The sequence below is a fragment of the Artibeus jamaicensis genome, unplaced genomic scaffold, assembly GCF_021234435.1.
Source record: "Artibeus jamaicensis isolate MK-2021 breed Jamaican fruit bat unplaced genomic scaffold, CSHL_Jam_final contig_1879, whole genome shotgun sequence".
NCBI classification, from domain to species: domain Eukaryota; kingdom Metazoa; phylum Chordata; class Mammalia; order Chiroptera; family Phyllostomidae; genus Artibeus; species Artibeus jamaicensis.
In genome coordinates this window covers 36,952-63,718 of record NW_026521383.1, presented here as the reverse complement: position 1 = coordinate 63,718, position 26,767 = coordinate 36,952, and the positions used below count along the sequence as shown (strand labels likewise).

At 42.5% G+C, this 26,767-nt stretch overlaps 1 protein-coding gene across 1 annotated transcript in view; it reads left to right on the top strand.

The window, feature by feature from the left end:
- LOC119044118 (uncharacterized) overlaps window positions 1-25,829 on the top strand; it is a 76,534-nt gene extending 50,705 nt beyond the window's left edge. Inside the window, exons 17-26 of the mRNA XM_053672062.1 lie at window positions 6,101-6,208; window positions 6,877-6,987; window positions 7,701-7,811; window positions 9,862-10,055; window positions 10,657-10,749; window positions 11,388-11,545; window positions 11,694-11,938; window positions 13,940-14,085; window positions 24,988-25,178; window positions 25,331-25,829. Coding sequence (XP_053528037.1) covers window positions 6,101-6,208; window positions 6,877-6,987; window positions 7,701-7,811; window positions 9,862-10,055; window positions 10,657-10,749; window positions 11,388-11,545; window positions 11,694-11,938; window positions 13,940-14,085; window positions 24,988-25,178; window positions 25,331-25,524 — 1,551 coding nt within the window. The 3' untranslated portion in view covers window positions 25,525-25,829. The remainder of the gene's footprint in view (window positions 1-6,100; window positions 6,209-6,876; window positions 6,988-7,700; window positions 7,812-9,861; window positions 10,056-10,656; window positions 10,750-11,387; window positions 11,546-11,693; window positions 11,939-13,939; window positions 14,086-24,987; window positions 25,179-25,330) is intronic.
- Window positions 25,830-26,767: the final 938 nt, after the last annotated feature.

Here is a 26,767-nt window from a genome sequence, read left to right as displayed (position 1 = left end):
GATAAAATGTGTTAAAGGTGTAGAGAGAATGCCCGTAATTTAGGAGGTCGGCATCAGGATAGGAAATGAGCCTTGAGAGGAGAATTCGTTTTGAGTGTCTGGACAGGTGAGAAACAGTAAGAGTGTAGAATGGGAACAAGTTATAGCTAGGGAGAAAACCATATTTGAATGAAAATACTGCAAAGAAAGAGGAAGGTAAAATGGGCTAAGAGAAGGGAGGAGCAAAGGATGTGAATTAAAATGCCCTATTGTATGAAATCTAGTGACTTCTTATATATAAACTGGCTGGACAAGAAATGAATGTTATAAAGCTATGCAGGAAAAAGAAAATATGGCAACTCATCCAGGAGACCAGGGTGTCTTTTGTCTCAGTAGCCTTTTGTATTTACCAGTGTTTTTTCTTTGTGGATCTGCCTCTGGTGATGTCAGATCTTGGCCCCATGTGATGGACCCCATCAGACTTTAGGCAGCCTGCTCCATACTTGCAGTGATATGCTCTCACTGGCTGTCTCCTTCAATTGGTAATCTGGTTCCTCTGAACTCAGCAGTGATGTGGAAGCTCCATAGGGTAGGGTGAAGTTTCTGTTGGTGTGAAGGCTACTGTGTCCCCTCAGGCTGCTGGTCTGCCTGAGCACCATGGTTCCTGCATATGGGTGTTTGCTGAGCACTGCAACCTACTGGCTACTTTCTCAGTTCTCTGTCTCAAGGCCATGTCCCCAGTCTTTCATCAAGTCAGAGTGAGTCCACTCTGCCCCAGCCTTGCCAGGGATCCGCTGTCTCTGGTAACTCCACTGGCGGTTCTTCTGGTGTCTAGAACTCAGCAGTCAAGCTTAGTCACCAAATAGGCAGAGCAGGGAGCCTCCTAGGATCTTTAGGGCTATTGTATTTTCTCAGGGTCCTGCAGCTGGGAGGGGAGTGGTCTGTCTGAAAGCAAAGGCTGCTTCCTGTCTGGGGGATGAGTCAGAAGTGGGATCCCAGTGGCTACTCTCTCAGTTCTCTTCTTCCAGGCTTCTGTCCCCCATGTGTCCACAGGCATCTGCAGCCCACTATGCCCCCACCTTTGCTGTCACCCCAGTTAAGAGGCTACAAATGAAAATGTGTGTGTTGGCCTTTCAAAGTCCCTTGGGTGTCCAAGCATCTGTTTCTGACAGAGAGCAAGCCTACCAATTTCCACCACTGGTTGCTATTTGTGTACTTTTTGGGCCCTGGTGTTCTAGGGTGAGAATCCTAGGCTAGGGTTTAGACCCCAGTCTTCTGCAGGGGATGTAACAAGCTGCTTAATTATCTTCCTGATGCTGCTGCCAGGCAGCATCCAAACAGCACTCTTGACTCTGTACCCACCTCCTTATCAGAAAGGTTTTGCCAAAGCTCCTGCTGTATGTGTGACATCATATGCTTCTCTCTTGCTCTTGCTCAGTTTTTTGTTCCAGGTGATTACTCCAAATTGAGTTGAATTTCCATATTGGTTCTGAGAGGACATCAGTGTGATTCCCATTCACTCCTCTGCCATCCCACTTCTCAGTATATGTGTTTAACGCAATTCCACTGCTAGGATTATACGCCAAGAATCCTAAAACATCAATTTCAAAGAACCTATGCACCACAATGTTCACAGCAGCACAATTTACAATAGCCAAGAGTTGGAAGCAACCTAGGTGCCCATAGGTAAACGCATGGATCAAAAAATTGTGGTACATATACACAATGGAATTCTATGCAGCGGAGAGAAAGAGGGAGCTACTACCCTTTACAACAACATGGATGGAACTGGAAAGCATTATGCTGAGTGAAATAGGCCAGGCATTGAAGGACAAATACCATATGATCTCACCTTTGACAGGAAGCTAAAGAATAAAACAAACAAGCAAACAGAATAAAAACAAAGACACTGAAATAGAGAACAAGTGGGCAGCGACCATAGGGGAGAGGGAAGGGAATTTAAGGGGAAAAAGGGGGAGGGATTTTGAGGAACAAGTATGAAAGACACAGGGATGAGGACTGAGGGGGGGAAATGGGAGGGAGGGGGGAGACGGGGCGGTGGGGGTGGGATGGGAGAAAAGATAAATAACATGTACTTGAAAAATAACTAAACAAAATTTATTAAAAAAAAAGTTTCTTTTTTTTTTTTTCTTCCAGATAGTCCTGTATACCTGTTAACTTCCCTCTCAGGACTGCCTTTGCCATGTCGCATGCATTTTGGGTTGTTGTGAATTTCTTTACATATGTTTTGAGGAAGTTTTTGATTTCCTTCTTGATCTCTTTCTTGATGCATTCATTGTTTAATAGCATGCTATTGAATTTCTATGTCTTTGAGTGTTTTTTGCGTGTGTTTGTTGAGGTTGTTTTCTAGTTTGAGTCCCTTGTGGTCTGAGAAGTTGTTTGATATGATTTCAGTTTTCTTGAATTTGTTGAGGCTTGTTTTGTGTCCTATCGTGGTTTATCTTTGAAAATATTCCTCGTGCATTTGAAACCATGTGTATTTTGCTGCTTTGGGATGAAAGACTCTCTATACATGAGTTAAGTTCATTTGATCTAGGGTGTTTTTCAGTACCGCAATATTTTTGGTTATATTCGGTTTGGAAGATCTGTCAGTTTTTGAAGGGGGGGTGGCTTAAAACCCCCTAGAATAACTGTGTTCCTGCCTATTATCTGTCTTGAATTCCTCTAAAATTTTCTTTTATATTTGTGTGCTCCTGCATTGTGTACATATAAGTTTATAATGATTATGTCTTCTTATTGGACTCTTTCCTTGAGTATTATGATGTGTCCTTCTGGTTATTTTTTTGTGGCCTTTGTTTTGAAGTCTACTTTGTGTGATATGTGTATTGCTAGCCTGGCTTCTTTTTCTCGTTCATTTGCTTGGAATATTTGTTTACATACCTTCTCTTTCAGTCTGTGTAGGTCTTTTGTTCTGAGGTGGGTCTTTTGTAGGCAACATGTGTTTGGGTCATGTTTTCTTATCCATTCAGCTACTCTATGTCTTTTTATTGGAGCATTGAATCCATTTACATTTAAGGTGATTATTATGATTTCTTTTTCTGGCACATTTTTAAAAATTAAATTGTTGTCCAAGTACCGTTTTCTGTCTTTCAATCCCATCCCCAGATCACCTTCCCCACTGTTCCCCACCTCCTTCCCATTTCCACCCCCCCTTAGTTGTTCTCCATGTGTCCTTTATACTCGTTCCTCTAAATTATTCCCCTTTTCCCCTGAAATTCCATCCCCTCTCCCCACTGGTCACTGTCCGCCTGTTCTCTATTTCAGTGACTGTGGTTCTATTTTGCTTGCTTGTTTATTTTGTTGTTTAGCTTCCTGTTAGAGGTGAGATCATATGATGTTTGTCTTTCACCACCTGGCTTATTTCACTCAGCATAATGCTTTCTGGTTCCCTCAATGCTTTTGCAAGGGATTAGGAGCTCTTTCTTTGTGTTGCATAGAATTTTATTGTGGAAAGGTATCATGGTTGTTTGATCCACTCATTTGCTAATGAACACCTAGGTTGCTTTGAGAACTTGGCTATTGTAAATTGTGCTGCTATGAACATTGGGATGTGTAGGTTCATTTGGATTGGTGTTTCAGGTTTCCCAGGGTGTAATCCTAGCAGTGGAATTGCAGATTCAAAAGACAAGTCTATTTGTAGTTTTCTATGAAAATTCCATACTGTTTTGCACAGTGGTTGTACCAATCTGCAATTCCACCAACAGTGCCCCAGGGTTCCCTTTTCTCCACAACGTCTCTGACACTTGTTGTTTATTGCTTTGTTTATGATGGGCATTCTGACGGATGTGAAGTGATATGTCATTATGGCTGTAATTTGCATCTGTCTGATAGCCAGAGATATTGAGCATTTTTTTCATGTGTCTCTGGATCCTCTGTATGTCCTCCTTGTAGAATTGTCTGTTGAAGTCCTTTTCCCATTTTTTAATTGGGTTGCTTGTCTTCTTAGTGAGGAGTCGTATAAGTTCTTTATATATTTCGGAGATTAAACCCTCGTCTGAGATATCATTGGCAAGTATGTTTTCCCATACGGTTGGTTCTCTTTTTATTTTAATACTGTTTTTTCAGCCATGCAGAAGTGCTTAATTTTGATGAGATCCAATTTGTTTATCCATTAGTTTATGTCCCTTGCTCCTGGGGACATATCAGTAAAAAACCTGCTGCGTGAATTTTCTGAGATTTTCCTGCCTGTGTTCTTCTCGGGGATTTTAATGGTGTTATGGCTTATATTTCAGTCTTTTATCTACCTTGAGATTATTTTTGTGACACATGAACAAACACTAGGGTGGATGGATATGGAATAAAGAGGGGAGGGCTGTGTGTGTGGGCTGGGATGGGAGTAAAAGATAGAAAACTGTACTTGAACAGCAGTTAAAATCAAAAGAACTTAGGTACAAAAAATAACAGTGGGGTGTAAACAGGAGGAGTTGAGGAGGTGCAGGTGGTGGGCAGTGTTGGGAGGGTAAAGGTAGAAAAGTGTACTTGAAAACCAGTAAAAAATGTTAAAGGGTAATAAATAAAATGGGCAGAGATTTGAACAGATATTTTACTAGAAGCCACTGTGAAGGTTCCTAACACAAAAAATCACATGAGGCAGTTGGTTTGCTTTTAAGCTTAACATTACTGCTTTTAAGATTACCGGAAGGTTTTATGCATGTAGAAGATAATAACTGATCTTTTCGTAATTTCATCTCCTTGAGGTGCATACCTAAAATCAGGCTTAGTTGGACCCTGTGTTCCTAAGCTCAAAAGGTTGTCCTTTGGCCAGTTCAGATTGGTGTTCCACAGTATGCCCCAATGTCCCTGTAATCTTTCATAACAGATTGTATTCATTTATTTTTGGAGAGATTGGAAGAGAAGGGGAAAGAAGGGAGAGAAACATCAATGTGTGATTGTCTCTTAAGCATCTCCTACTGGGGACCTGCACTGAAACTCACGCATGTGCCATGGACTTGGATGCGATTCAGCAACATTTGGATTGCAGGTGTACACTCAAGTCACTGAACTACAGGACCCAGGAGTTTCTTCTAACTCTATTACCTCTGTTTTTCAACATCAGGTTCATGGGATGTCAGTCCCGAGTATTAAGAGGCATTATCTCATTCATACCTTAGGATGCCCTTAGAAAATGGTTTTCTCTTTAATGTGAAACCTGGGAGATTGGGGAGGCCCTGAAAGCCCAAAGGCTTCCTCAAGACACAAAAGTGGTGAGAAACAGGAATTCCGAACTAAGCTTTGTCCCCCAAACCAAGGACCTAATATGTTCCCAGGGACCTGTGGAGAAGATTGTGTTCACTGTCAGTGTACAGATACAGAGATGACATGAGAGTGGAGGGTGAGGACTCAACAGCTTGCACGGGACATTGAGAGGCTCTGATTGGAAGAAGAGGCTCAGGTCATAGAACCTTGAAGGGGTGACCTCACTTTCTTTATGACACACCCCCAAGAGAAATTAGAACTCTGGTAACTAGGCAACCCTATTCTAGAGACAACTGCCCATCCAGGTCAGTTGACTGTAGACAGTCAAGAGGCTGGGATGCCTGTTTGTTGTTTCCTTGTTTTTCGAGGCTCTAGGCCAAAGAAAGTTGATAGTGAGAAAAGTTTCTCATGCTTTAGATGGTGGCGCAAGGGCAGGCGTCATCACCACCTCCCACCACTTGGCAGGATACACCCTCAGGTAATGTTGGGTATGAAGGGCTAGTACTTTCACGCCAGGCTTGCACTGGGATCCCACTTGGGCTACATCCCACCACTTGCCCCTCTTCTTACATATATGTGTGTGTGTTGGAGGAGGGGAGGGACTCTGGACAAAGAGTGCTCATGCTTGGTACAAGATGTGCTAGAAACCTGAAGGGAGTGTCAAAGTCATACCGCAGGTCATGGCAGGTAAGGTGGGAAGGTGAGTGTTGGAAACAACAAGTCCTCTTCTTGCTGGGACCTCAAGGTGTCATTTTAGTTCTTCCCAGACTGGAGGTGTTTTCAGGTGCTTCTCTGTGCTTGCCTGGTGTGGGGAACAGAAACTGTGGTGGGAACATGCTCCAGTGGCAAGGTGTAGACAGGCCCCTGGCAACAGCTGACCATTTCCTGGGCTTGGTGTTTGCAGAAGTCCAAGGAGGACATCGTAGAGCTGGCTGATGGCTTCTCTTATGCCATTGGCCTGTACAGTGGACCAGTGCCCCAGGCCAGGAACACCATGCAGTGCCGGGCTGAGGTGAGAGCTGTCCCACTCCCAGGGCCCTGAGGTGAATGGGGTGAAATCATAACCTAGAATCAAACGTGGGGCTTTGAGGATTTCACATGCCCACTCCCAAATGACTCTGTACCTGCAATCCTACTACCAGGTTTCTGGTAGGGCAGAAAGCCATTCTTCACATTTGTAAAATCATAGAGAAATCTTGCTGTTCCATTATACTTGTTTTGACTATTTACCTTCGTGTAAAATGTACCTTGTGGAGCCATCACCTCTTCTCTCCTTGATCATCTTCATGTCTACATATCATCACACAGAGAGGGTGGTTTTGCTAAAACCACAAAGAAACCAACACGGGAGGGATTTACATATTTGTTACTATTTGTCTGCAACTTTGCGTCTCACAGAACACACAAACCATTTTAAATCAGGCAGCTCAGCAGCTGTGGCCTCACACATCTCCATATTACCCTGTAAAGAAGGTAATTTTTCTCAGTGATTTTCTTGTTAGACCTTGACATGATGCCATTCTGCTGTGATTTCAGCAGTGTGAGTAGAAACAGCCTCACCGTCTCCTTATAGACTCATAGACTGTACACTAGTTGGCTAGGTCTTCATTACACGGGAATGCATTTTGTGTGGAACGTTACTGAGGACTCCTGGCTCAATACACGGCTGTGTCTTTGCAGAGCTCCCATGATGACATACTTGAGGATCTAGTGCATGAGAAGGACCATAACATCTACAAGGTAAAGGTACAGGTGCACCAGACCTACATCACCAACCATCAACAGGCTCAGGTGAGAGCTGGCCCAGGGACTCTGCACCCCCAGGAACCTGAGGTGACATGTGGGGACCTAGCATATGAGCTCGAATATGGGGGTGGGTGCCTCATGGCCCTCCCAGCGCTCTTTCTAAAGTGTCCCACTATCCCATGCACAGAAGAATCTGGACCTCCCCTTCTCCCACCAGCTATATAAGTCAGGAAAAAGACATTTCCTGACATGTTTGTGAGAATGTGCATAAAAAATGTTACACTTCAGAGCAGAGATGGTGAACATGAGCATTTTGGTCTTTTCATTGATTTTCCTAGCAGCCCCAGAATTCTGGTTGAGTAGTCAGCTCTACTGTCCTTGCAGGCCTCCAGGTCTTACCCATCATCATACTGGATTGGAGGTTTTGTACACAAAAGTGACAAAGTCAAATATAGGATCATTCCTGTGCACCTTTTCAGTTCACAGAGCAGGAAAAGGCATGGTAATTGGTCAATTTAAACAATTTGACCCCATTTGCATCTGTACTATCTCAGAAACAAAGTTGTTTCCTCAGCCATTCACTGACTTTGGACTTTGACATGGTTCAGTTCTGCATCTCCTTCATCAGGGCATCCAGGAATGTCCTCACTGTGTCACACTAGAATGTAGAGCCTTGCCAGGGCAGCCTTAAGACAGATGCGCAGGTTGCTTGGAGGTTTCTGATGCTTACTGCCCCGATACTGGATTTGTCTTTGTAGAGTTTGAATGAAGACATCTTGGAAGAGCTTGTCAATGGATTTAACTATTCTACTGCACTAGACAAGGGCAAGGTGCTTTGGTCCACTGATGCCAGCATATGTTTCCCTGAGGTGAGAACTGGGTCGGGAGAGACTCTACATCCATGACCATTAGATGACATTCAGGTGCCCAGGAGTAGGCTAAATTTGGGGACTCCTGCAGGGGCACCCAGTGGCATTCCTGACACTGACCCACAGCCAGTGGGATACACAGGAATATGGACTTCATTTTCTCCCGCCACCTAGAAGGGAGACTAGAAGCAAAATACTTGTAATCGGAATACTCGGAAAGATCTTTTTGTCATGGTACACAACACGCATATTTGTATTTATCTTAATCTTTTCTCATTGTTTTTAAAAATTACCTGACCACTTATCATGCAGAGCAGTGAGTACAACAGTCATTGAAGACAGTCTGCAATAATGGAGGGTGTTTGCCACAGCTCTGCAGCCTGTCAGTGCTGGTAGACATGGTGTCCTTCACCTCAGATGCCATGTCAGCAGTCCACCAGATCACTTCAGTGTGTCCCAAGGGTCTGGAGTATTGCTGAGGATGCCATAACATAGGACCCCCTGGGTGATGTCAAGGGCAGACACTTAATTTTTCACAATTTCAGAGACTAAAAGCTAGAAGTGGGGCTTTGGGCCTGGCGAGTTCCTTTAGAAAGGTTCTCCCAAGTTCATACATGGCTGTCCCTGACTCTGTGTCACATGCAATCCAGTCTGTGCCTCCTTGTCTCCTCCCCTCTTCTAAGGGCACTGGTCATATTGCGCTAAGACTCACATCACTGAACTCTTTCCACCTTAACATTTCCCCTTCAGTTCATACTCAGAGGCATATTTTGAAGCTCCAGGGCTTCCAAAGACGTGGAAGTTGGGTGATACTCTTAAGCCCTCAATGTTTACCTGCACCGTCCTCAGCTGAAAGGACAGGCGCACGTAAACTTTTAGTGGCCACATCCAGATTCCGAAAGGAAAACTAGTGTTACAGTGCCAACAGAACTTTTGTGATAAAGGCTGCTCCCTTGCACCCCGTGAGTGTTTCTCATTCGTTGTTCTTTAGAGCAATGTGGGGACAATATGGACAACTGTAAGTGAACAACAATTTAAAAAGGAAAATATTGCCAATCTGGTTATAATGTGTCCATGGCATTCTTGGTGTGCCTTGGTTTTGCTCTTTCCCCAGCACACTTGCACTCACCTGTCAGCGTGTCTCCATCCACAGAAATGGGACCTACGTGAGTGAGACTCAGAATCCTGCCTGGTGACCAGCTTTCTCCAGTCAGGTGTCACCAGGCATTTGTCCCAATGCTGATTCTGCATCCCAAAGTGAGTTTTAATGTGTGAGGAAGGAAAAGAAGTGTTGTTTTGGAAATCACTGGTTTTCATAGGCTGTGTCTACCCATCATGCACACTTCCCACATAGGGAGAGATGGTGTTTCCCCCACCACTTCCGCCCATGTCAGGAACAGATGCATCTCAGGTAGCTAGGAGGAAATGCCAGGCATCACTAGCTTTGGACAGTTCTCACTTCTAACCTGCATGCCATTCACCAGCTATTTGACATGCACGAGGCTGTGTGATTTCTTCTTTGTAATAATGGGCAGCTTGCTGTTTCCTGGGTAGAAAGCTCTTCCTAAGACGCTGACTATGGAAGTCTGTCACTCCTCATCTAAAAAACTGTCTAAGAAAATAATAAATCAAACCCATATTCCACTAAAAATTGATAGTACATTTTTGAAATATTTTTTACAGCCCTTTATAATTTGAATTGTTCAAGTACACTATTCTGCCTTTACCCCCATCCTAGAAACCAACCTTTGTTACAGTGAGCCCATCCCAGCCAACCTCCAAACCCTCCTACGTCCCTTCCTTTTCCACCCCACCTTGTTATTGTCCATGTGTCCTTTATTACTTGTTCATGCAAACACTTCCCCTCTTCTGCCGTAATTTACTCTGTTTAAAACAACTTGATAAAATCCTATTTAATGTGGGTACTTCTCACTCTGATCTTGCACAAGTCCCTGATGATCCTGGCAGTTTTGGATGAACTCCATACATCATTCCTCCCATTGATTCATAATGATGCCACTAAGTAGATGACTATCCTGGTCCCACACAGGGTGCATCTGTGTTGACACTGAAATGGACAGAACCCTGTAGACTGCAGGCCCTCCAGGGAGGCATAATGAAGACATTGGCGGAGTTCGTGTCTCCAGTGATGAAGGGTAGAAACTTCTCCCACCTGTGTACCTTCAGGACCCTGCAGCCATCCTTCTACCGAGACCTAGTGCTCCTGGATGATCTGCTGACTTGGTGAGCAAGCGCCATCTTTTCTGCACAGCTCTTATTCTGCCTGCTGCAATCAGAGTGCCATAGAAATGTCAGCACATCTCCCTATGCCCGAGTTAGCTCTTTGAAATGTGGTGTGACAAACAACAATCCTCATGATGTTGTCACGGGGACTGTGGAGGGAACAATCCACATAGGTTTCACCTGGCACCTGTCCCTGCAGAAAGGCTTCTGGATGTGCTGTGGCAGTTCATGCCAATTTTTTTCTGTCCACCCGGGAAAGTCTCCCGCCTCATCCATCATGCACAGTGTCACTTCTGAGCTTGGAAAAGCAAGTGGAAAACAATCTGTCAAGATGTTAGGGAAAATATTTCATGGATACTTGCACTTATCTTTGATATTGCCACATTAGCAATCTCTGGAGTTAGCTGGAGAATCCAGGCCACTTGAGATATTTGGGATGGTTCTGGTTGGACTTCATTTATTCCACCATTTGTATGAAGTACCAAGTACAAGTAGGTCCCATTAGAAGCATTAAGCTTAACTCAAAGAATGAAGTAAACACAAACCCAGAGCCCCAGTTCTACTCAGTGAATCAATCAGTCATAATCAGTATTTTTTTCAGGTCCTGTCCTTTATCCATTGGTTCTGATATAATCAGCATCGTAGGGACACCTCTAGGCCTACTGAATAATAAAGTCAATGGACGTGGTTCAAGGTATGAAATACAAAGCTGGGTGTAGGAAGAAAGGTCTCCCTTATTTGAGAGCACACTGGCTTAGGCAGGGAGGTTCTTCCACTACGGACATATGCTAGATCTGATTTCAAAGGCAGACCTGTACTCTAGTGGCTTCTATCCCCAGAGGACAGAATTAAGAGAATGTTGGATGGGGTCCCTGGCCTCATACAACCAGAAGGAAGGTAGGCTGCATGTTGCCTTAGGGGCCAAACCCCATCACATCAACTCCCACTCAGCCTGCCTCTCCCCAGAGTCAACTCTCCCCACCACCATCCCAGGCTCTGAACAGGAGATGTGATCAGAGCTTACTCAGCAATCTCCTGCTAAGTTCAGTGTAGATGAGCATGTGCATCAAGTGTTGGGGTAGGCAGTGTATAGACCTTGAGGAGAAATGCCATTGGAAAGAAGAGCCTCACAGGGTCTCCATGACAAGCCTGCTGCATTCCCAGGCCTGATCCTCTAAAGTCATCCACACAGGGGTCGAGGTTGGCATCAGGGTGTTCCCTGATTGCACATGGGCATGAACCAAAGGCCCGTCCCAAACAAGACTGCCCTGGGATGGTGCATTAAAATAGGATTGCGGACTCTAACTCTGCTGCCCAACTGTATCTCCTCAGGGCAAAGTCTTCTCCAATGGGCCCCTGGCCAGTCCAGGTGCAGGAGTTCGGAGAGCCCCTACGTTTGTCCTTCTTGCATCTGAAGCTGGCCTTGTGCGAGGCCCACCTTCTTTGTGTGGATCTGGAGTATCCCGAGCCCCAGGATGTAAGAGCAGAAGGTGAGGGAGCTGCAGGTCGGGATGATGATCTAGGACAGGTTTTTTCATGGGCAGGACTTCCCTAAAAGGCACCAAGAACATTCCTATCCCTGGAAAGGCAAGTGAAAACCAGGTATGTGTTTAAATCTGTTTCTTTCTGATGCTCCAGAGCCACCTGCAGAGCTGAGACTCACTGCAGAGTTACAGGAAGGACTTGCTCAAGGGCTAGTGCCTGTGTCAGCCAGAGGCCTAGCCCTTGGCAGACCTGGTCTGAAGAACTCCCAGAAGCCAGGATGCAGACATCTTTGTGACAGTCACATCTTGATGGCGTTGGTGAATGAGTCGAATTACTCTTCTTTGTCGGAGAAGTGGAAGATGCATGAGGCCAATGACAGCAGACAGTGCCTCCCTGAGGTGAGACCTAGCCCGAGATGGGTTCCATACTCATGACAAGAAGGTTATATTCTAGTGCCCCAGAGCAGACTCAGTATAAGGTCTCCCCCAGGGACCTTCAATGATTTTCTCTACAGTGTCCAACAGACCAAGTAAAAAACCCCTTGGACGTTCACTTCCCCTGCAGTTTCAAGTGCTGTAGAGAGAAAATACGGTATGAACAAACATATTAGGAAAATATGTTTTTTTAATTTTATAGTACACAACAAGCATATTTTTTCTTTACCTTTCTAGTTTGGTTGTTTTTGCATTTTGTTTTAAGCTAGCTGTCCCAACATACTGCAGAACAGTCAGACGCATAGTCCTGTGCTTGTATGTGTGAGAATATATGCTTCTCTCTTGATCTTGCTCAGTGTGTGAGTCTTGCTCAGACTTTCTTCAATGATAGAGTTTGTTTCCCACACCAGTGCACCCTCTCAGTGCTGGTGGACATGTTGTCATTTACTACAGGTGCCAAATCAGCAGTCCTTGAAAAATCACTTACGTGTGTAGAGTGCCTGAATAAGTTTGCTAGGGCTGCCATAACGTAGGACCCCAGTGGATGGTGTACGGAGCAGTCACTTAATTTTTCACAATTGCAAAGGAGCAGAGTTAGAAGTGAGGGTGTCAGCAGGGCTGGTTCCTTTAGAGGGGTTTCTTTCATGCTCCCTCACCACCATCTCTCAGTTTTTGTAACATAGGACCCCTTCTGAGCTTCCAGGTGTCATTTCATCGTCTTCTATGGTCACTGGCCATATTTCATTAAGGCACATATCACTGAATTAATCTTCACCTTAATAACTTTCTTTAGGACATACTCATACAGGCACATTTTGAAGTCCTAGCGTTTCTGAAGTCATGGAATTTGGATTACATATTTGAGACCAGAATGTTTACCTGTGCTATGCTCAGTTCAGAGCACATGCAGAAGTAAATTTTTATCATCCAATGCCAGATTCCAAAATGCATATCTGTAGCAGTGCTGTTTTATCACAGCTTATGTGTTGATGGCTGCTGCCGTGTACCCAGGCTGGCCCAAGTGTTTCTCATATTTTTATGTTTAGAGCAATGCAGGGAAAATAAGGACAATTATCATTCAACAACAGCATATTTAAAGAAAAGAATATATATACAGTAATATATATAAAAAAGACTAATTTACCAATCGTATTTCAACGTGTCAACACAATCCCAGTGTTCCTTGATTTTCATTCTGCCAGATTGCTTTGACTCACCTGTCAGCCTTTTCCATCCACATGGATTGGACCTTCCTTAGTCATAGGCTGAGACTCATGCTTAGTGATGAGCTATGCCCAGTGAGGCATCACCAGGAATTTGCCCTTGTGCCGTTCTGCGTCTCAAAATTATTTTTCATGTAAAAGAAAAGAAAATATGTGTCATTTTGGAAGTCACTCCTTTCCATAGGCCATGTCTTCCCCTCTTGTACACACTCCCCAAATGGAGAGAGACAGTGTTCCCCAAACCATTGCCATGCAAGTGAGGAATAGAGGCTCAAGTATCTAAGAGGAAGTGCCATACATCCCCAGCTTTGGACAGTTCTCAGTGCCAACCTGTGTGACCTTCAGGAGTCATTTGACACACCCAAACCTGTGTTATTTATCTCTATAATGAGGGCGCTCTTCGAGGTCTTGTGGGTACAAAACTCTTCATACAGGTTATTTACATGGAAAATCTATTATGCCTCCTTTTAAATAAAATGTCTAGAAAATAAAAGGGGTATCAACAGCCCCATCCTACAAACTTGGGAGATACTTTTGACACCTGTTGATAAAATTCTATTCAGGATAGGCTCTCCTCACCCTTCTCTTGCACAGGTCCTTGAGGGGCTTGAAGTTTTGGCTGAGATCCAGACCTCAGTACTCTTGATGTTTCATGGTGGTGCTGCTGATGGATGTCTATACTGGTCCCACCCAAGATGCAGTTGAATTCATGCTAAACTTATATGATTCCTTCAAATGACAGGCTCTCAAGGGACCAATGCTGAAGAACGTGGCAGATATTGTGGCTCTAGATTTCCTCAGTGGAAACATCTCTCTCCTCACCATGTTCAATTCCAGACATGCAGCTTTTTCCAGATCCCAAATGTTCCTGGATGATCTGCTTTCTCGGTAAGCACATGTTCCCTTTCCAAAACATCTGTGATTCTGCCCACTTCTAGCAGAATTGTGTGAAAATGTCACCACATCACCATGAGCCTCAGTTTCTTCCTTTGAAATGTGGGGTGACCAAGGGAACACCTCATAACATTCTCACAAGGACTACAGTGGGGACAATCCAGGCAAGTCTTAGCTGGCTCCTGGCTCTGCAGTTAGGGCTTCTGGACATGCTACAGCAGGTCATGGCAATTAATGTTTCGTGTGTCCACCACGGAAATTCACCTGCCCCACCCACCATCCCAATGGCATTTCTGAGCTTGGATATGAAATGGAAAATGATCTGTCAAGAAGATGGGGAAAGAACTTCAGTAAGCTTGGTGCTGTCTTTGGAACGTCCATATTGGAATTTTCTAGGGATACTTGTGTTCCCCTGGATCATTCTGATATCTGGGAGGGTTCTGGTTGGACTTCATTTATTCTCCAGTATGTATAAGTAGAATATCTACCTCGTACAAGTTGGTCCTACCTTTCACCTCATACAAGCAGGTCCTACTAGAAACACTAAGCATAACTCAGTGAATGAAGCAGACACAACCCTAGGGCCTCAGTTCTACTCAATGAATCAGTCAGTGACAATAGATATTCGCAGGTCCTCTCCTCTACCCATTCCATTGGAGACCATCAAGGTGCTCTTTTTTTTTAATATTAAATTTTATTTAGTTACTTTTCTTTTTTTTTTTTTTTTTTTTTATAAAGATTTTATTTATTTATCTTTAGAGGGGAAGGGAAGGAGAGAGGGAGAGAAACATCAATGTATGGTTGCCTCTCATGTGTCCCCTGCTGGGAAATGGCCTGCAGGGAACGGGCTTGCAACCCAGGCATGTGCCCTGACTGGGAATGGAACCGCGATTGTCTGGTTCACAGGCCCGCGCTCAATCCACTGAGCTACACCAGCCAGGGCTTTTTTTTTTTTTTTTTTAAAAGATTTTATTTATTTATCTTTAAAGGGGAAGGGAAGGAGAGAGGGAGAGAAATATCAGTGTGTGGTTGCCTCTCATGCATCCCCTGCTGGGAACTGGCCTGCAACCCAGGCATGTGCCCTGACTGGGAATTGAACTGTAATTGTCTGGTTCACAGGCCCACGCTCAATCCACTGAGCTACACCAGCCAGGGCTATTTAGTTACTTTTCAAGTACATTTTTTTTAATCTATTACTCCCATCCCACCCCACCCCCCGCCCGGTCTCCCCCCTCCCTCCCATTCCCCCCCTCATCCAGTCCTCATCTCTGTGTCTTTCATACTTGTTCCTCAAAATCCCTCCCCCTTTTTCCCCTTAAGTTCCCTTCCCTCTCCCCTCTGGTCGCTGCCCACTTGTTCTCTATTTCAGCATCTTTGTTTTTATTCTGTTTGCTTGTTTGTTTTATTCTTTAGCTTCCTGTCAAAGGTGAGATCATATGGTATTTGTCCTTCAATGCCTGGCCTATTTCACTCAGCATAATGCTTTCCAGTTCCATCCATGTTGTTGCAAAAGGTAGTAGCTCCTTCTTTCTCTCTGCTGCATAGAATTCCATGGTGTATATGTACCACAATTTTTGGATCCATTCACTTACTGATGGGCACCTAGGTTGCTTCCAACTCTTGGCTATTGTAAATTGTACTGCTATGAACATTGTGGTGCATAGGTTCTTTGAAATTGATGTTTTAGGATTCTTGGGGTATAATCCTAGCAGTGGAATTGCTGGGTCAAAAGGCAGGTCAATTTTTATTTTTCTGAGAAAATTCCATACTGTTTTCCATAATGGTTGTACCAGTCTGCAATCCCACCAACAGTGAACTAAGGTCCCCTTTTCCCCCACACCCTCTCCAACATTTGTTGTTTGTTGCTTTGTCTATTATAGCCATCGTGACTGGTGTAAAGTGGTATCTCATTGTGGTTTTAATTTGCATCTCTCTGATAGCTAACGATATTGAGCATCTCTTCATGTGTCTCTGGATATTCTGTATGTCCTCTTTAGAGAAGTGTCTGTTCAAGTCCTTTTCCCATTTTTTAATTGGGTTCGATGTCTTCCTAGAGTGGAGTCGTGTAAGTTCTTTGTATATTTTGGAGATTAAACCTTTGTCTGAGGTATCATTGGCAAATATGTTTTCCCATACAGTTGGTTGTCTTTTTAATTTAATACTGTTTTCTTTAGCCATGCAGAAGGCTTTTATTTTGATGAGATCCCATTTGTTTATTCTTTCCTTTATATTCCTTGCTCTAGGGCACATATCCGTAAAAATGTTGCTGCGTGGAATATCTGAGATTTTCTTGCCAATGTTCTCCTCTAGGACTTTAATGGTGTCATGGCTTATATTTAAGTCTTTTATCCACCTTGAATTTATTTTGGTGTATGGTGTAAGTTGGTGCTCAAGTTTCATTTTTTTGCACGTAGCTGTCCAGTTCTCCCAACACCATTTGCTGAAGAGGCTATCTTTACTCCATTTTATGTTACTGCCCCCTTTGTCAAATATTAATTGACTGTAGAGGGTTGGGTTGATTTCTGGGCTCTCTGTTCTGTTCCATTGGTCTATGTGCCTATTTTTATGCCAGTACCAGGCTGTTTTGATTACAGTGGCTTTGTAATACAGTTTGATATCAGGTATTGTGATCCCTCCTACTTTGTTCTTCTTTCTCAAAAGAGCAGCTGCTATTCGGGCTCGTTTATGATTCCATATAAATTTTTGAAGTGTTTGTTCTATGTCTGTGAAATACGCCATTGGTACTTTAATAGGTATTGCATTGAATCTGTATATTGCTATGGGTAGTATGGACATTTTGATGATGTTAATTCTTCCAATCCATGAACACGGTATATGTTTCCATTTGTTTGTGTCTTCCCTGATTTCTTTCTTCAGTGCTGTGTAGTTTTCTGCATACAGGTCTTTTACCTCTTTGGTTAGGTTTATTCCCAGATATTTTATTTTTCTTTTTGCTATATCGAATGGGCTTTTTCCCTTGATTTCTGCTTCTGCTGATTCATTGTTTGTATACAAAAATGCCTTTGATTTCTGGATATTGACTTTGTATCCTGCTGTTTTGCCAAATTCATTAATTAGTTTGAGCAGTTTTGGGGTAGAGTCTATAGGATTTTCCATGTACACTATCATGTCATCTGCAAACAGTGACAGTTTTGTTTCCTCCTTTCCTATTTGGATGCCTTTTATTTCCTTTTCTTGCCTGATGGCTGTGGCTAAAACTTCCAATACTATATTGAATAGAAGTGGTGAAAGTGGACATCCTTGTCTTGTTCCTGATCTTAGTGGAAAAGCTTTTAGTTTTTGTCCATTGAGTATGATATTGGCTGTAGGTCTCTCATAAATGGCCTTTATTATATTGAGGAATGTTCCCTCTATTCCCATTTTGCTGAGTGTTTTTATCATAAATGGGTGTTGTACCTTATCGAAAGCTTTTTCTGTGTCTATTGATATGATCCTGTGGTTTTTATCTTTGCTTTTGTTTATGTGATGAATTACATTTACTGTTTTGCGAATGTTGAACCATCCTTGCATCCCTGGGATGAATCCCACTTGGTCATGGTGTGTAATCTTTTGGATATATTGTTGGATGCGATTTGCTAATATTTTGTTGAGGATTTTAGCATCTATGTTCATCAGCGATATTGGCCTGAAGTTTTCTTTCTTTGTTGTATCTCTATCTGGTTTTGGAATTAGGATGATGCTGGCTTTATAAAAGGAGTTTGGGAGTTTTCCATCCTTTTGGATTTTTTGGAATAGTCTGTGAAGAATGGGGGTTAGCTCTTCCTTAAATGCTTTGTAGAATTCTCCTGTGAATCCATCTGGTCCAGGGCTTTTGTGTGATGGGAGTTTTTTGATTACTGCTTCAATTTCTTTTGCTGTTATTGGTCTATTCAACTGTTCCACTTCTTTTTCATTGAGTTTTGGGAGATTATATTTTTCTAGAAATGTGTCCATTTCCCCTAGGTTCTCAAATTTCTTGGCATACAGTTTTTCATAGTAATTTCTTACAATCCTCTGTATTTCTGTGGTATCAGTTGTAATCTCTCCTCTTTCATTTCTTATTGTGTTTATTTGTGTCCGTTCCCTTCTTTTCTTGATGAGCCTACTTAAAGGCTTGTCTATTTTGTTTATCTTTTCAAAGAACCAACTCCTGGATTCATTGATCCTTAGAATTGTGCTTTTAGTCTCTATGTCATTTAGTTCTGCTCTGATCTTAGTTATTTCCTTCCTTCTACTTGCTTTGGGCTGTTTTTGTTGTTGTTCCTCGAGTTCTTGCAGGCGTAGAGTAAGGTCATTTGTTTGAAATGTTTCTTTTTTTTTTTTTTTAAGGTAGGCCTGTATTGCTATAAACTTCCCTCTCAGGACTGCCTTGGCTGTATCCCATAAGTTTTGGGTTGTTGTGAGATCATTTTCATTTGTTTCCAGAAACTTTTTGATTTCTTCCCTAATTTCATTCTTGACCCATTCATTGTTTAATAGCATACCATTCAGTCTCCATGATTTTGGGTGTTTTGGGTTTTTTCCTTTGGGGTTGGTTTCCAGTTTCAGTCCCTTATGGTCAGAGAAAATGCTTGGTATGATTTCAATATTCTTTTTTTTTTTTTTTTTTTTTTGGTAGTTGAGAGATTTATTACAAAGATACATAGAGAACTTGCTGAGGTGATGGAAATGTTCTCTTTTAATTTTTTTTTTTTTTATTTAGTTACTTTTCAAGTACATTTTTTTTTCCCTTCCCCCCCCCCCCGCCCGGTCTCCCCCTCCCTCCCATTACCCCCCACCCCCAGTCCTCAACTCTGTGTCTTTCATACTTGTTCCTCAAAATCCCTCCCCCTTTTTCCCCCTCAAGTTCCCTTCCCTCTCCCCCTCTGGTCGCTGCCCACTTGTTCTCTATTTCAGCGTCTTTGTTTTTATTCTGTTTGCTTGTTTGTTTTATTCTTTAGCTTCCTGTCAAAGGTGAGATCATATGGTATTTGTCCTTCAATGCCTGGCCTATTTCACTCAGCATAATGCTTTCCAGTTCCATCCATGTTGTTGCAAAAGGTAGTAGCTCCTTCTTTCTCTCTGCTGCATAAAATTCCATGGTGTATATGTACCACAATTTTTGGATCCATTCATTTACTGATGGGCACCTAGGTTGCTTCCAACTCTTGGCTATTGTAAATTGTGCTGCTATGAACATTGTGGTGCATAGGTTCTTTGAAATTGATGTTTTAGGATTCTTGGGGTATAATCCTAGCAGTGGAATTGCTGGGTCAAAAGGCAGGTCAATTTTTATTTTTCTGAGAAAATTCCATACTGTTTTCCATAATGGTTGTACCAGTCTACAATCCCACCAACAGTGAACTAAGGACCCCTTTTCCCCACAACCTCTCCAACATTTGTTGTTTGTTGCTTTGTTTATGATAGCCATCCTGACTGGTGTAAAGTGGTATCTCATTGTGGTTTTAATTTGCATCTCTCTGATAGCTAACGATATTGAGCATCTCTTCATGTGTCTCTGAATGTTCTGTATGTCCTCCTTGGAGAAGTGTTTGTTCAAGTCCTTTTCCCATTTTTTAATTGGGTTGGGTGTCTTCTTAGAGTGGAGTCGTGTAAGTTCTTTGTATATTTTGGAGATTAAACCTTTGTCTGAGGTATCATTGGCAAATATGTTTTCCCATACAGTTGGTTGTCTTTTTAATTTAATACTGTTTTCTTTAGCCATGCAGAAGCTTTTTATTTTGATGAGATCCCATTTGTTTATTCTTTCCTTTATATTCCTTGCTCTAGGGCACATATCCGTAAAAATGTTGCTGCGTGGAATATCTGAGATTTTCTTGCCAATGTTCTCCTCTAGGACTTTAATGGTGTCATGGCTTATATTTAAGTCTTTTATCCACCTTGAATTTATTTTGGTGTATGGTGTAAGTTGGTGCTCAAGTTTCATTTTTTTTGCACGTAGCTGTCCAGTTCTCCCAACACCATTTGCTGAAGAGGCTATCTTTACTCCATTTTATGTTACTGCCCCCTTTGTCAAATATTAATTGACTGTAGAGGGTTGGGTTGATTTCTGGGCTCTCTGTTCTGTTCCATTGGTCTATGTGCCTGTTTTTATGCCAGTACCAGGCTGTTTTGATTACAGTGGCCTTGTAATACAGTTTGATATCAGGTATTGTGATCCCTCCTACTTTGTTCTTCTTTCTCAAAAGAGCAGCTGCTATTCGGGCTCGTTTATGATTCCATATAAATTTTTGAAGTGTTTGTTCTATGTCTGTGAAATACGCCATTGGTACTTTAATAGGTATTGCATTGAATCTGTATATTGCTTTGGGTAGTATGGACATTTTGATGATGTTAATTGTTCCAATCCATGAACAAGGTATATGTTTCCATTTGTTTGTGTCTTCCTTGATTTCTTTCTTCAGTGCTGTGTAGTTTTCTGCATACAGGTCTTTTACCTCTTTGGTTAGGTTTATTCCCAGATATTTTATTTTTCTTTTTGCTATATCGAATGGGATTTTTTCCTTGATTTCCGCTTCTGCTGATTCATTGTTTGTATACAAAAATGCCTTTGATTTCTGGATATTGACTTTGTATCCTGCTGTTTTGCCAAACTCATTAATTAGTTTGAGCAGTTTTTGGGTAGAGTCTATAGGATTTTCCATGTACACTATCATGTCATCTGCAAACAGTGAGAATTTTGTTTCCTCCTTTCCTATTTGGATGCCTTTTATTTCCTTTTCTTGCCTGATCGCTGTGGCCAAAACTTCTAATACTATATTGAATAGGAGTGGTGAAAGTGGACATCCTTGTCTTGTTCCTGATCTTAGTGGAAAAGCTTTTAGTTTTTGTCCATTGAGTATGATATTGGCTGTAGGTTTCTCATAAATGGCCTTTATTATATTGAGGAATGTTCCCTCTATTCCCATTTTGCTGAGTGTTTTTATCATAAATGGGTGTTGTACCTTATCGAAAGCTTTTTCTGCGTCTATTGATATGATCATGTGGTTTTTGTCTTTGCTTTTGTTTATGTGATGAATTACATTTACTGTTTTGCGAATGTTGAACCATCCTTGCATCCCTGGGATGAATCCCACTTGGTCAGGGTGTATAATCTTTTGGATATATTGTTGGATGCGATTTGCTAATATTTTGTTGAGGATTTTAGCGTCTATGTTCATCAGCGATATTGGCCTGTAGTTTTCTTTCTTTGTTGTATCTCTATCTGGTTTTGGAATTAGGATGATGCTGGCTTCATAAAAGGAGTTAGGGAGTTTTCCATCCTTTTGTATTTTTTGGAATAGTCTGTGAAGAATGGGGGTTAGGTCTTCCTTAAATGCTTTGTAGAATTCTCCTGTGAATCCATCTGGTCCAGGGCTTTTGTGTGATGGGAGTTTTTTGATTACTGCTTCAATTTCTTTTGCTGTTATTGGTCTATTCAGGTGTTCTACTTCTTTTTCATTGAGTTTTGGGAGATTATATTTTTCTAGAAATGTGTCCATTTCCCCTAGGTTCTCAAATTTCTTGGCATACAGTTCTTCATAGTAATTTCTTACAATCCTCTCTATTTCTGTGGTATCAGTTGTAATCTCTCCTCTTTCATTTCTGATTGTGTTTATTTGTGTCCGTTCCCTTCTTTTCTTGATGAGCCTACTTAAAGGCTTGTCTATTTTGTTTATTTTTTCAAAGAACCAACTCCTGGATTCATTGATCTTTAGAATTGTACTTTTAGTCTCTATGTCATTTAGTTCTGCTCTGATCTTAGTTATTTCCTTCCTTCTACTTGCTTTGGGCTGTTTTTGTTGTTGTTCCTCGAGTTCTTGCAGGCGTAGAGTAAGTTCATTTGTTTGAAATGTTTCTGTTTTCTTAAGGTAGGCCTGTATTGCTATAAACTTCCCTCTCAGGACTGCCTTGGCTGTATCCCATAAGTTTTGGGTTGTTGTGAGATCATTTTCATTTGTTTCCAGAAACTTTTTGATTTCTTCCCTAATTTCATTCTTGACCCATTCATTGTTTAATAGCATACTGTTCAGTCTCCATGATTTTGGGTGTTTTGGGTTTTTTCCTTTGGGGTTGGTTTCCAGTTTCAGTCCCTTATGGTCAGAGAAAATGCTTGGTATGATTTCAATATTCTTGAATTTGTTGAGGCTTGTTTTGTGCCCTATCATGTGATCTATCTTTGAGAATGTTCCATGTGCATTTGAAAAGAATGTGTATTTAGCTTCTTTGGGGTGAAGAGCTCTGTATATATCAGTTAGGTCCATTTCATCAAGGGTGTTGTTTAATGCCACAATGTCTTTGTTGATATTTTGTTTGGAAGATCTGTCCATTTTTGATAGTGGGGTGTTAAAATCCCCCACTATAATTGTGTTGCTGTCTATATCTTTCTTGAATTCCTCTAAGATTTTCCTTATATATTTTGGTGCTCCTATGTTGGGTGCATATATATTTATGATGTTAATGTCTTCTTGGTGGATTTTTCCCTTGAGTATTATGAAGTGACCTTCTGGGTCACTCTTAATGGCTCTTTTTTTGAAGTCTATTTTGTCTGATATGAGAATTGCTACCCCGGCTTTTTTTTCTTGTCCGTTTGCTTGGAAAATTTGTTTCCAGCCTTTGATTTTTAGTCTGTGATGGTCTTTTGTCCTGAGGTGGGTCTCTTTGTAGGCAGCATATGTGTGGATCATACTTTCTTATCCATGACGCTATTCTGTGTCTTTTGATTGGAGCATTTAATCCATTTACATTTAAGGTTATTATTGATAGGTACTTATTCATTGCCATTTTTGTATCTGTGTTCCTCTCTGTCTGTCTCTTTTCCTTCCTTTCCTTAGAGCAGACCTTTTAGTATTTCTTGTAGAACTGGCTTGGTGGCAGCAAATTCTTTTAGACTTCTTTTGTCTTGGAAGCTCTTTATTTGGCCTTCTATCTTGATTGAGAGCCTTGCTGGGTAAAGTAGCCTTGGTTGTAGGCCTCTGGTTCTCATTACCTGGAATATTTCTTGCCAATCTCTTCTTGCTTGGAGTGTTTCCATTGAGAAGTCAGTGGCTAACCTTATTGGGATGCCCTTGTATGTTATTTCTTTTTTCTCCCTTGCTGTCTTTAAGATTCTCTCTTTGTCTTGGAAGTTTGCCATTTTAATGATGATGTGTCTTGAAGTGGGCCTCTTTGGGTTCCTCTTGAATGGGACTCTGTGAGATTCCTGGATTTTTGTGACTTTTTCTTTTGTCAAATTAGGGAAATTTTCTCTCTTTACTCTTTCAAATATGTTTTCTATCCCTTGTTCTTCTTCTTCTCCTTCTGGTATTCCTATTATTCGGATATTATTACGTTTCATATTGTCTTGCATTTCTCTTAATCTCTCTTCATTCTTTCTGAGCCTCTTTTCCCTTTCCTGTTCTTTCTGTGAGATGCTTTCTACTTTGTCCTCCAATTCACTAATCCGATCTTCTGTTTCATCCACCCTATTTTTAATGCTTTCCACTGTGTTTTTTAATTCAGAAATTGTATTCTTCATTTCCTCTTGGCCCTTGCTAATAATTTCCATTTCCTTTTTCATGTTGGTATAGTTCACAGTGAGATCATTGTAACTTCCCTGTAGTTTCTGGTAGCTGATTGTGAGCTCTTTGAACTTCCTGACCACCAGTGCTTTGAATTCAGTATCTGATAGTTGACTTGCCTCTGTTTCATCTAACATTCTTTCTGAGGATTCCTCCTTTCCTTTCATTTGGGGATTGTTTCTTTGTCTTCCCATTGTTTGTGAGACTCTTCTTGTTAGCCTCAGCTTCTTAGATTAATCTGTTTTGACACCCTGGGTTTATGGTATGAACTTTTGTGGTGGAATGCCTGTGAATTTCAATGGTGCAGCCTCTTTTGGTTATCCTGTTGTTCTCTGCTTCCACCTACTCAAATATGCAGCAACTTGTGGCTTCTCTCCTACAACAATGTGCAGTTTGTCTCTCTGACTCTACTATTGGGAGGCCTCTTCTATGGGTCCAGCTCTGGTCTTTTCATATTTTCAAGTTGATTGTGACTCGTCTGGTTCCTCCGTGACCGATGAGGTTTCTGGTCTCTTATTTTCATATATGCTTGGCAACTGCTGGCTTGCTGGCCTCACCTCCTCCGATCGGATAGGTTTCTGTCTCTTTTGTACTAGGAACTGGTATCTGCTCCGTCCTAGTCCACCGCCATCTTGAAACCCCCCCATCAAGGTGTTCTTGGCAGCTGTAGGACAACCTGCTTATAATGACCATGATCAGTCACCAAGGGATCAAGTGAAAAGCAGGGGGGGGGGTTTGTGTCCAAAAGATAGACACCCTGTGTCCTGTGCACACTGGATGTGGGAGGAAAGGTCTGGCAGCAGCGAGATCTTATAGATCTGATATCTGAGGGCAGCCTGATCCCTGGTGGCTTGTAGCCCAACAAGATAGAATTCGGAGAAGTGTGGATAGGGACTCTGGCCTCATAGAATTGGACAAATGCTGGGCTGAATTCTGCCCTAGGGTCCCTAACCCAACAGAGTCTGCTCTGCTCAGCTGACCCCTCTCCAGAGTCAACTCTCCTCACCACCATCCTCAGGCTTCAAGCAGGAGATGTGGTCAGAGCCTTCTCACCAATCTATCTCAAACCTCAGTCTAGATGAGCAGGTTCACGAATGGTTGGGGAAGGCATGGTATAAACCTTGAGAAGAAATGTCATTGGAAAGAAAAGACTCACAGGGTTTTGATGCTAAACCCATTGCATTTCCATGCCTCCTCTTCCTTGGACAGCCCACAAGCGTCAGGGTTGGCCTTGGGGTGGCCCCTGGTTAGACATGGGCATGCAGAGAGGTGTAGTCCCAAGAAGTGTTGCCCTGGGAGGACAGCTTAGAAGGAGAATTCCAGACTCTGACTGTGCCGCCCAACTGCCTCTCCCCAGGACTATTGCTTCTCCAGAAGGAGCCTGGCTGGACCAGGTTCAGGAGTTTAGCCAGCCCCTACGTTTGTCTTGGTTCCATCTGAAGCAGGACTTGGTGTCCTTCAACTTTGCTGATTCACAGCAGCTGTGGGAGGCCCAAGTACTTGGGGTCAATCTGGAATATCCAGCGCCCCAGGGTGCTTCACCAGAAGGTGAGGGGACTGCACTTTGGGAAGATGCCCTGGGAAGGGGAGGTTCATTGGCAGGAGTTTTCTTAAAGCAGTGACACCATTCCTGTCTCTAGAAAAGCCAGGAAAAATCATGTATGTGTGTGTGAATGTTTATTTTTCTCCTGCTCCTCTAGATGCACTTTCAGAGTTTGAGGGCAGTGCCCATCCACAGGAAGTATATGCAGACTTGCTAGCACCTCGTCCAGCTAGTTGTCTCACCCTGGCCTGGCCTGGCCTGATGCAGTGCCTGAAAGCAGGATGGAGGCTTTTGGTGTGCTTTATTTTCCTTGCCCTCTTAGGAGTTCTAAGCTTTATCCTAAATAAATAAGAGAATCATACCCCCACAAGAGATTTATAACAGCCTAAATGATAATTTTCAGCAATACCAGTTTGTATAAAACAATAATTTATGAAATAAAATATTGTCAAAGAAATAAAAATAATGCTGTTCATTAGACAGTAGTGTGGACAATATGTGCTCATATACATAACATTTTGTATATACATATATGGGCGATTGTAAAAACTGTTCACTATAGCACATAATTTTTAAACTAACTCCTGAAACAGAGTTAAAGCTTGTACTTCAACAAATATAAAGTGATAGAATCATGAAATCAAGTTAGAAATGTATGCGCCAATATGTTACCAGTAGTAACTGTAGAAAATGGAACTAAAGGAAATGACTGCTCCTTCCCTTTTTGTTATAAGTTTTCCTCTGAGCATGAACTTACTTTTATCCACACCTGCTGATGTCTGGAAATTTCATTATGATTTAGTTAAAATGTTTATTTTCCTAGAATTTGCTCTGAACTTCTAATTAGGGATTATTTCAAAACGCATTGTTCACTCACTAATCCATGGGTGAGTTTCTGCTCCTCATTCTGTTGTTACTGATTTCTAGCTCAGTCCACTTTGTTCAAAGAACAGGGTCCGAATGATTTCACATCTTTGAAATTTGCAGGCTGTCTGATGGATGCCATGGGAAACACCAGTAGATGTCCCGAGTGCATTTGCAACAAAGTTGCACTCTGTCCTTGTCGGCTGGGGTGTGGAGGGCAGACACATGCGCAGGTGCGCAGGCCTCTCCGCGCCCCAGCGAGGTTGTCGTCGGGCCCACGGGGCTGCCGCTCCCCCCCCCCCCCCTCGAGTGCCGGTTCTTTCTGCGCTTCCAGTGCCTGCTCTGACTGGAGTTTCCGTCTCCTGCTCTGCTGCCAACTGTCCTGGTGGATGTTCCAACAACCGTCCCTCTGATGGTGCACCCTTGGCGGGGTCTGCCCAGCATACAACGGCCATGTCCCCGTGGTGGTCTGGTTACTGTGTCTGCGTGACCCTCCAGGCTCTGCAGCTGCAGCCGTGGAGAGGATGGGTCATACGGGGTGCCCTCGCTGTCTGCAGAAACAGGGGACTCGGTGGTTCCCTTTCATTCATTTAACGTATATTTGCATTTCTTGGATTCAAACTTCTCTACTTCCATGGCTTAAGAAGGAAATACCTAAGGCTGCCTGAAGTTTGCTCCAACCCAGGCACCGCTCATCCTCTGTGCCCGCCTCCCCTGTAACATTTTAGCT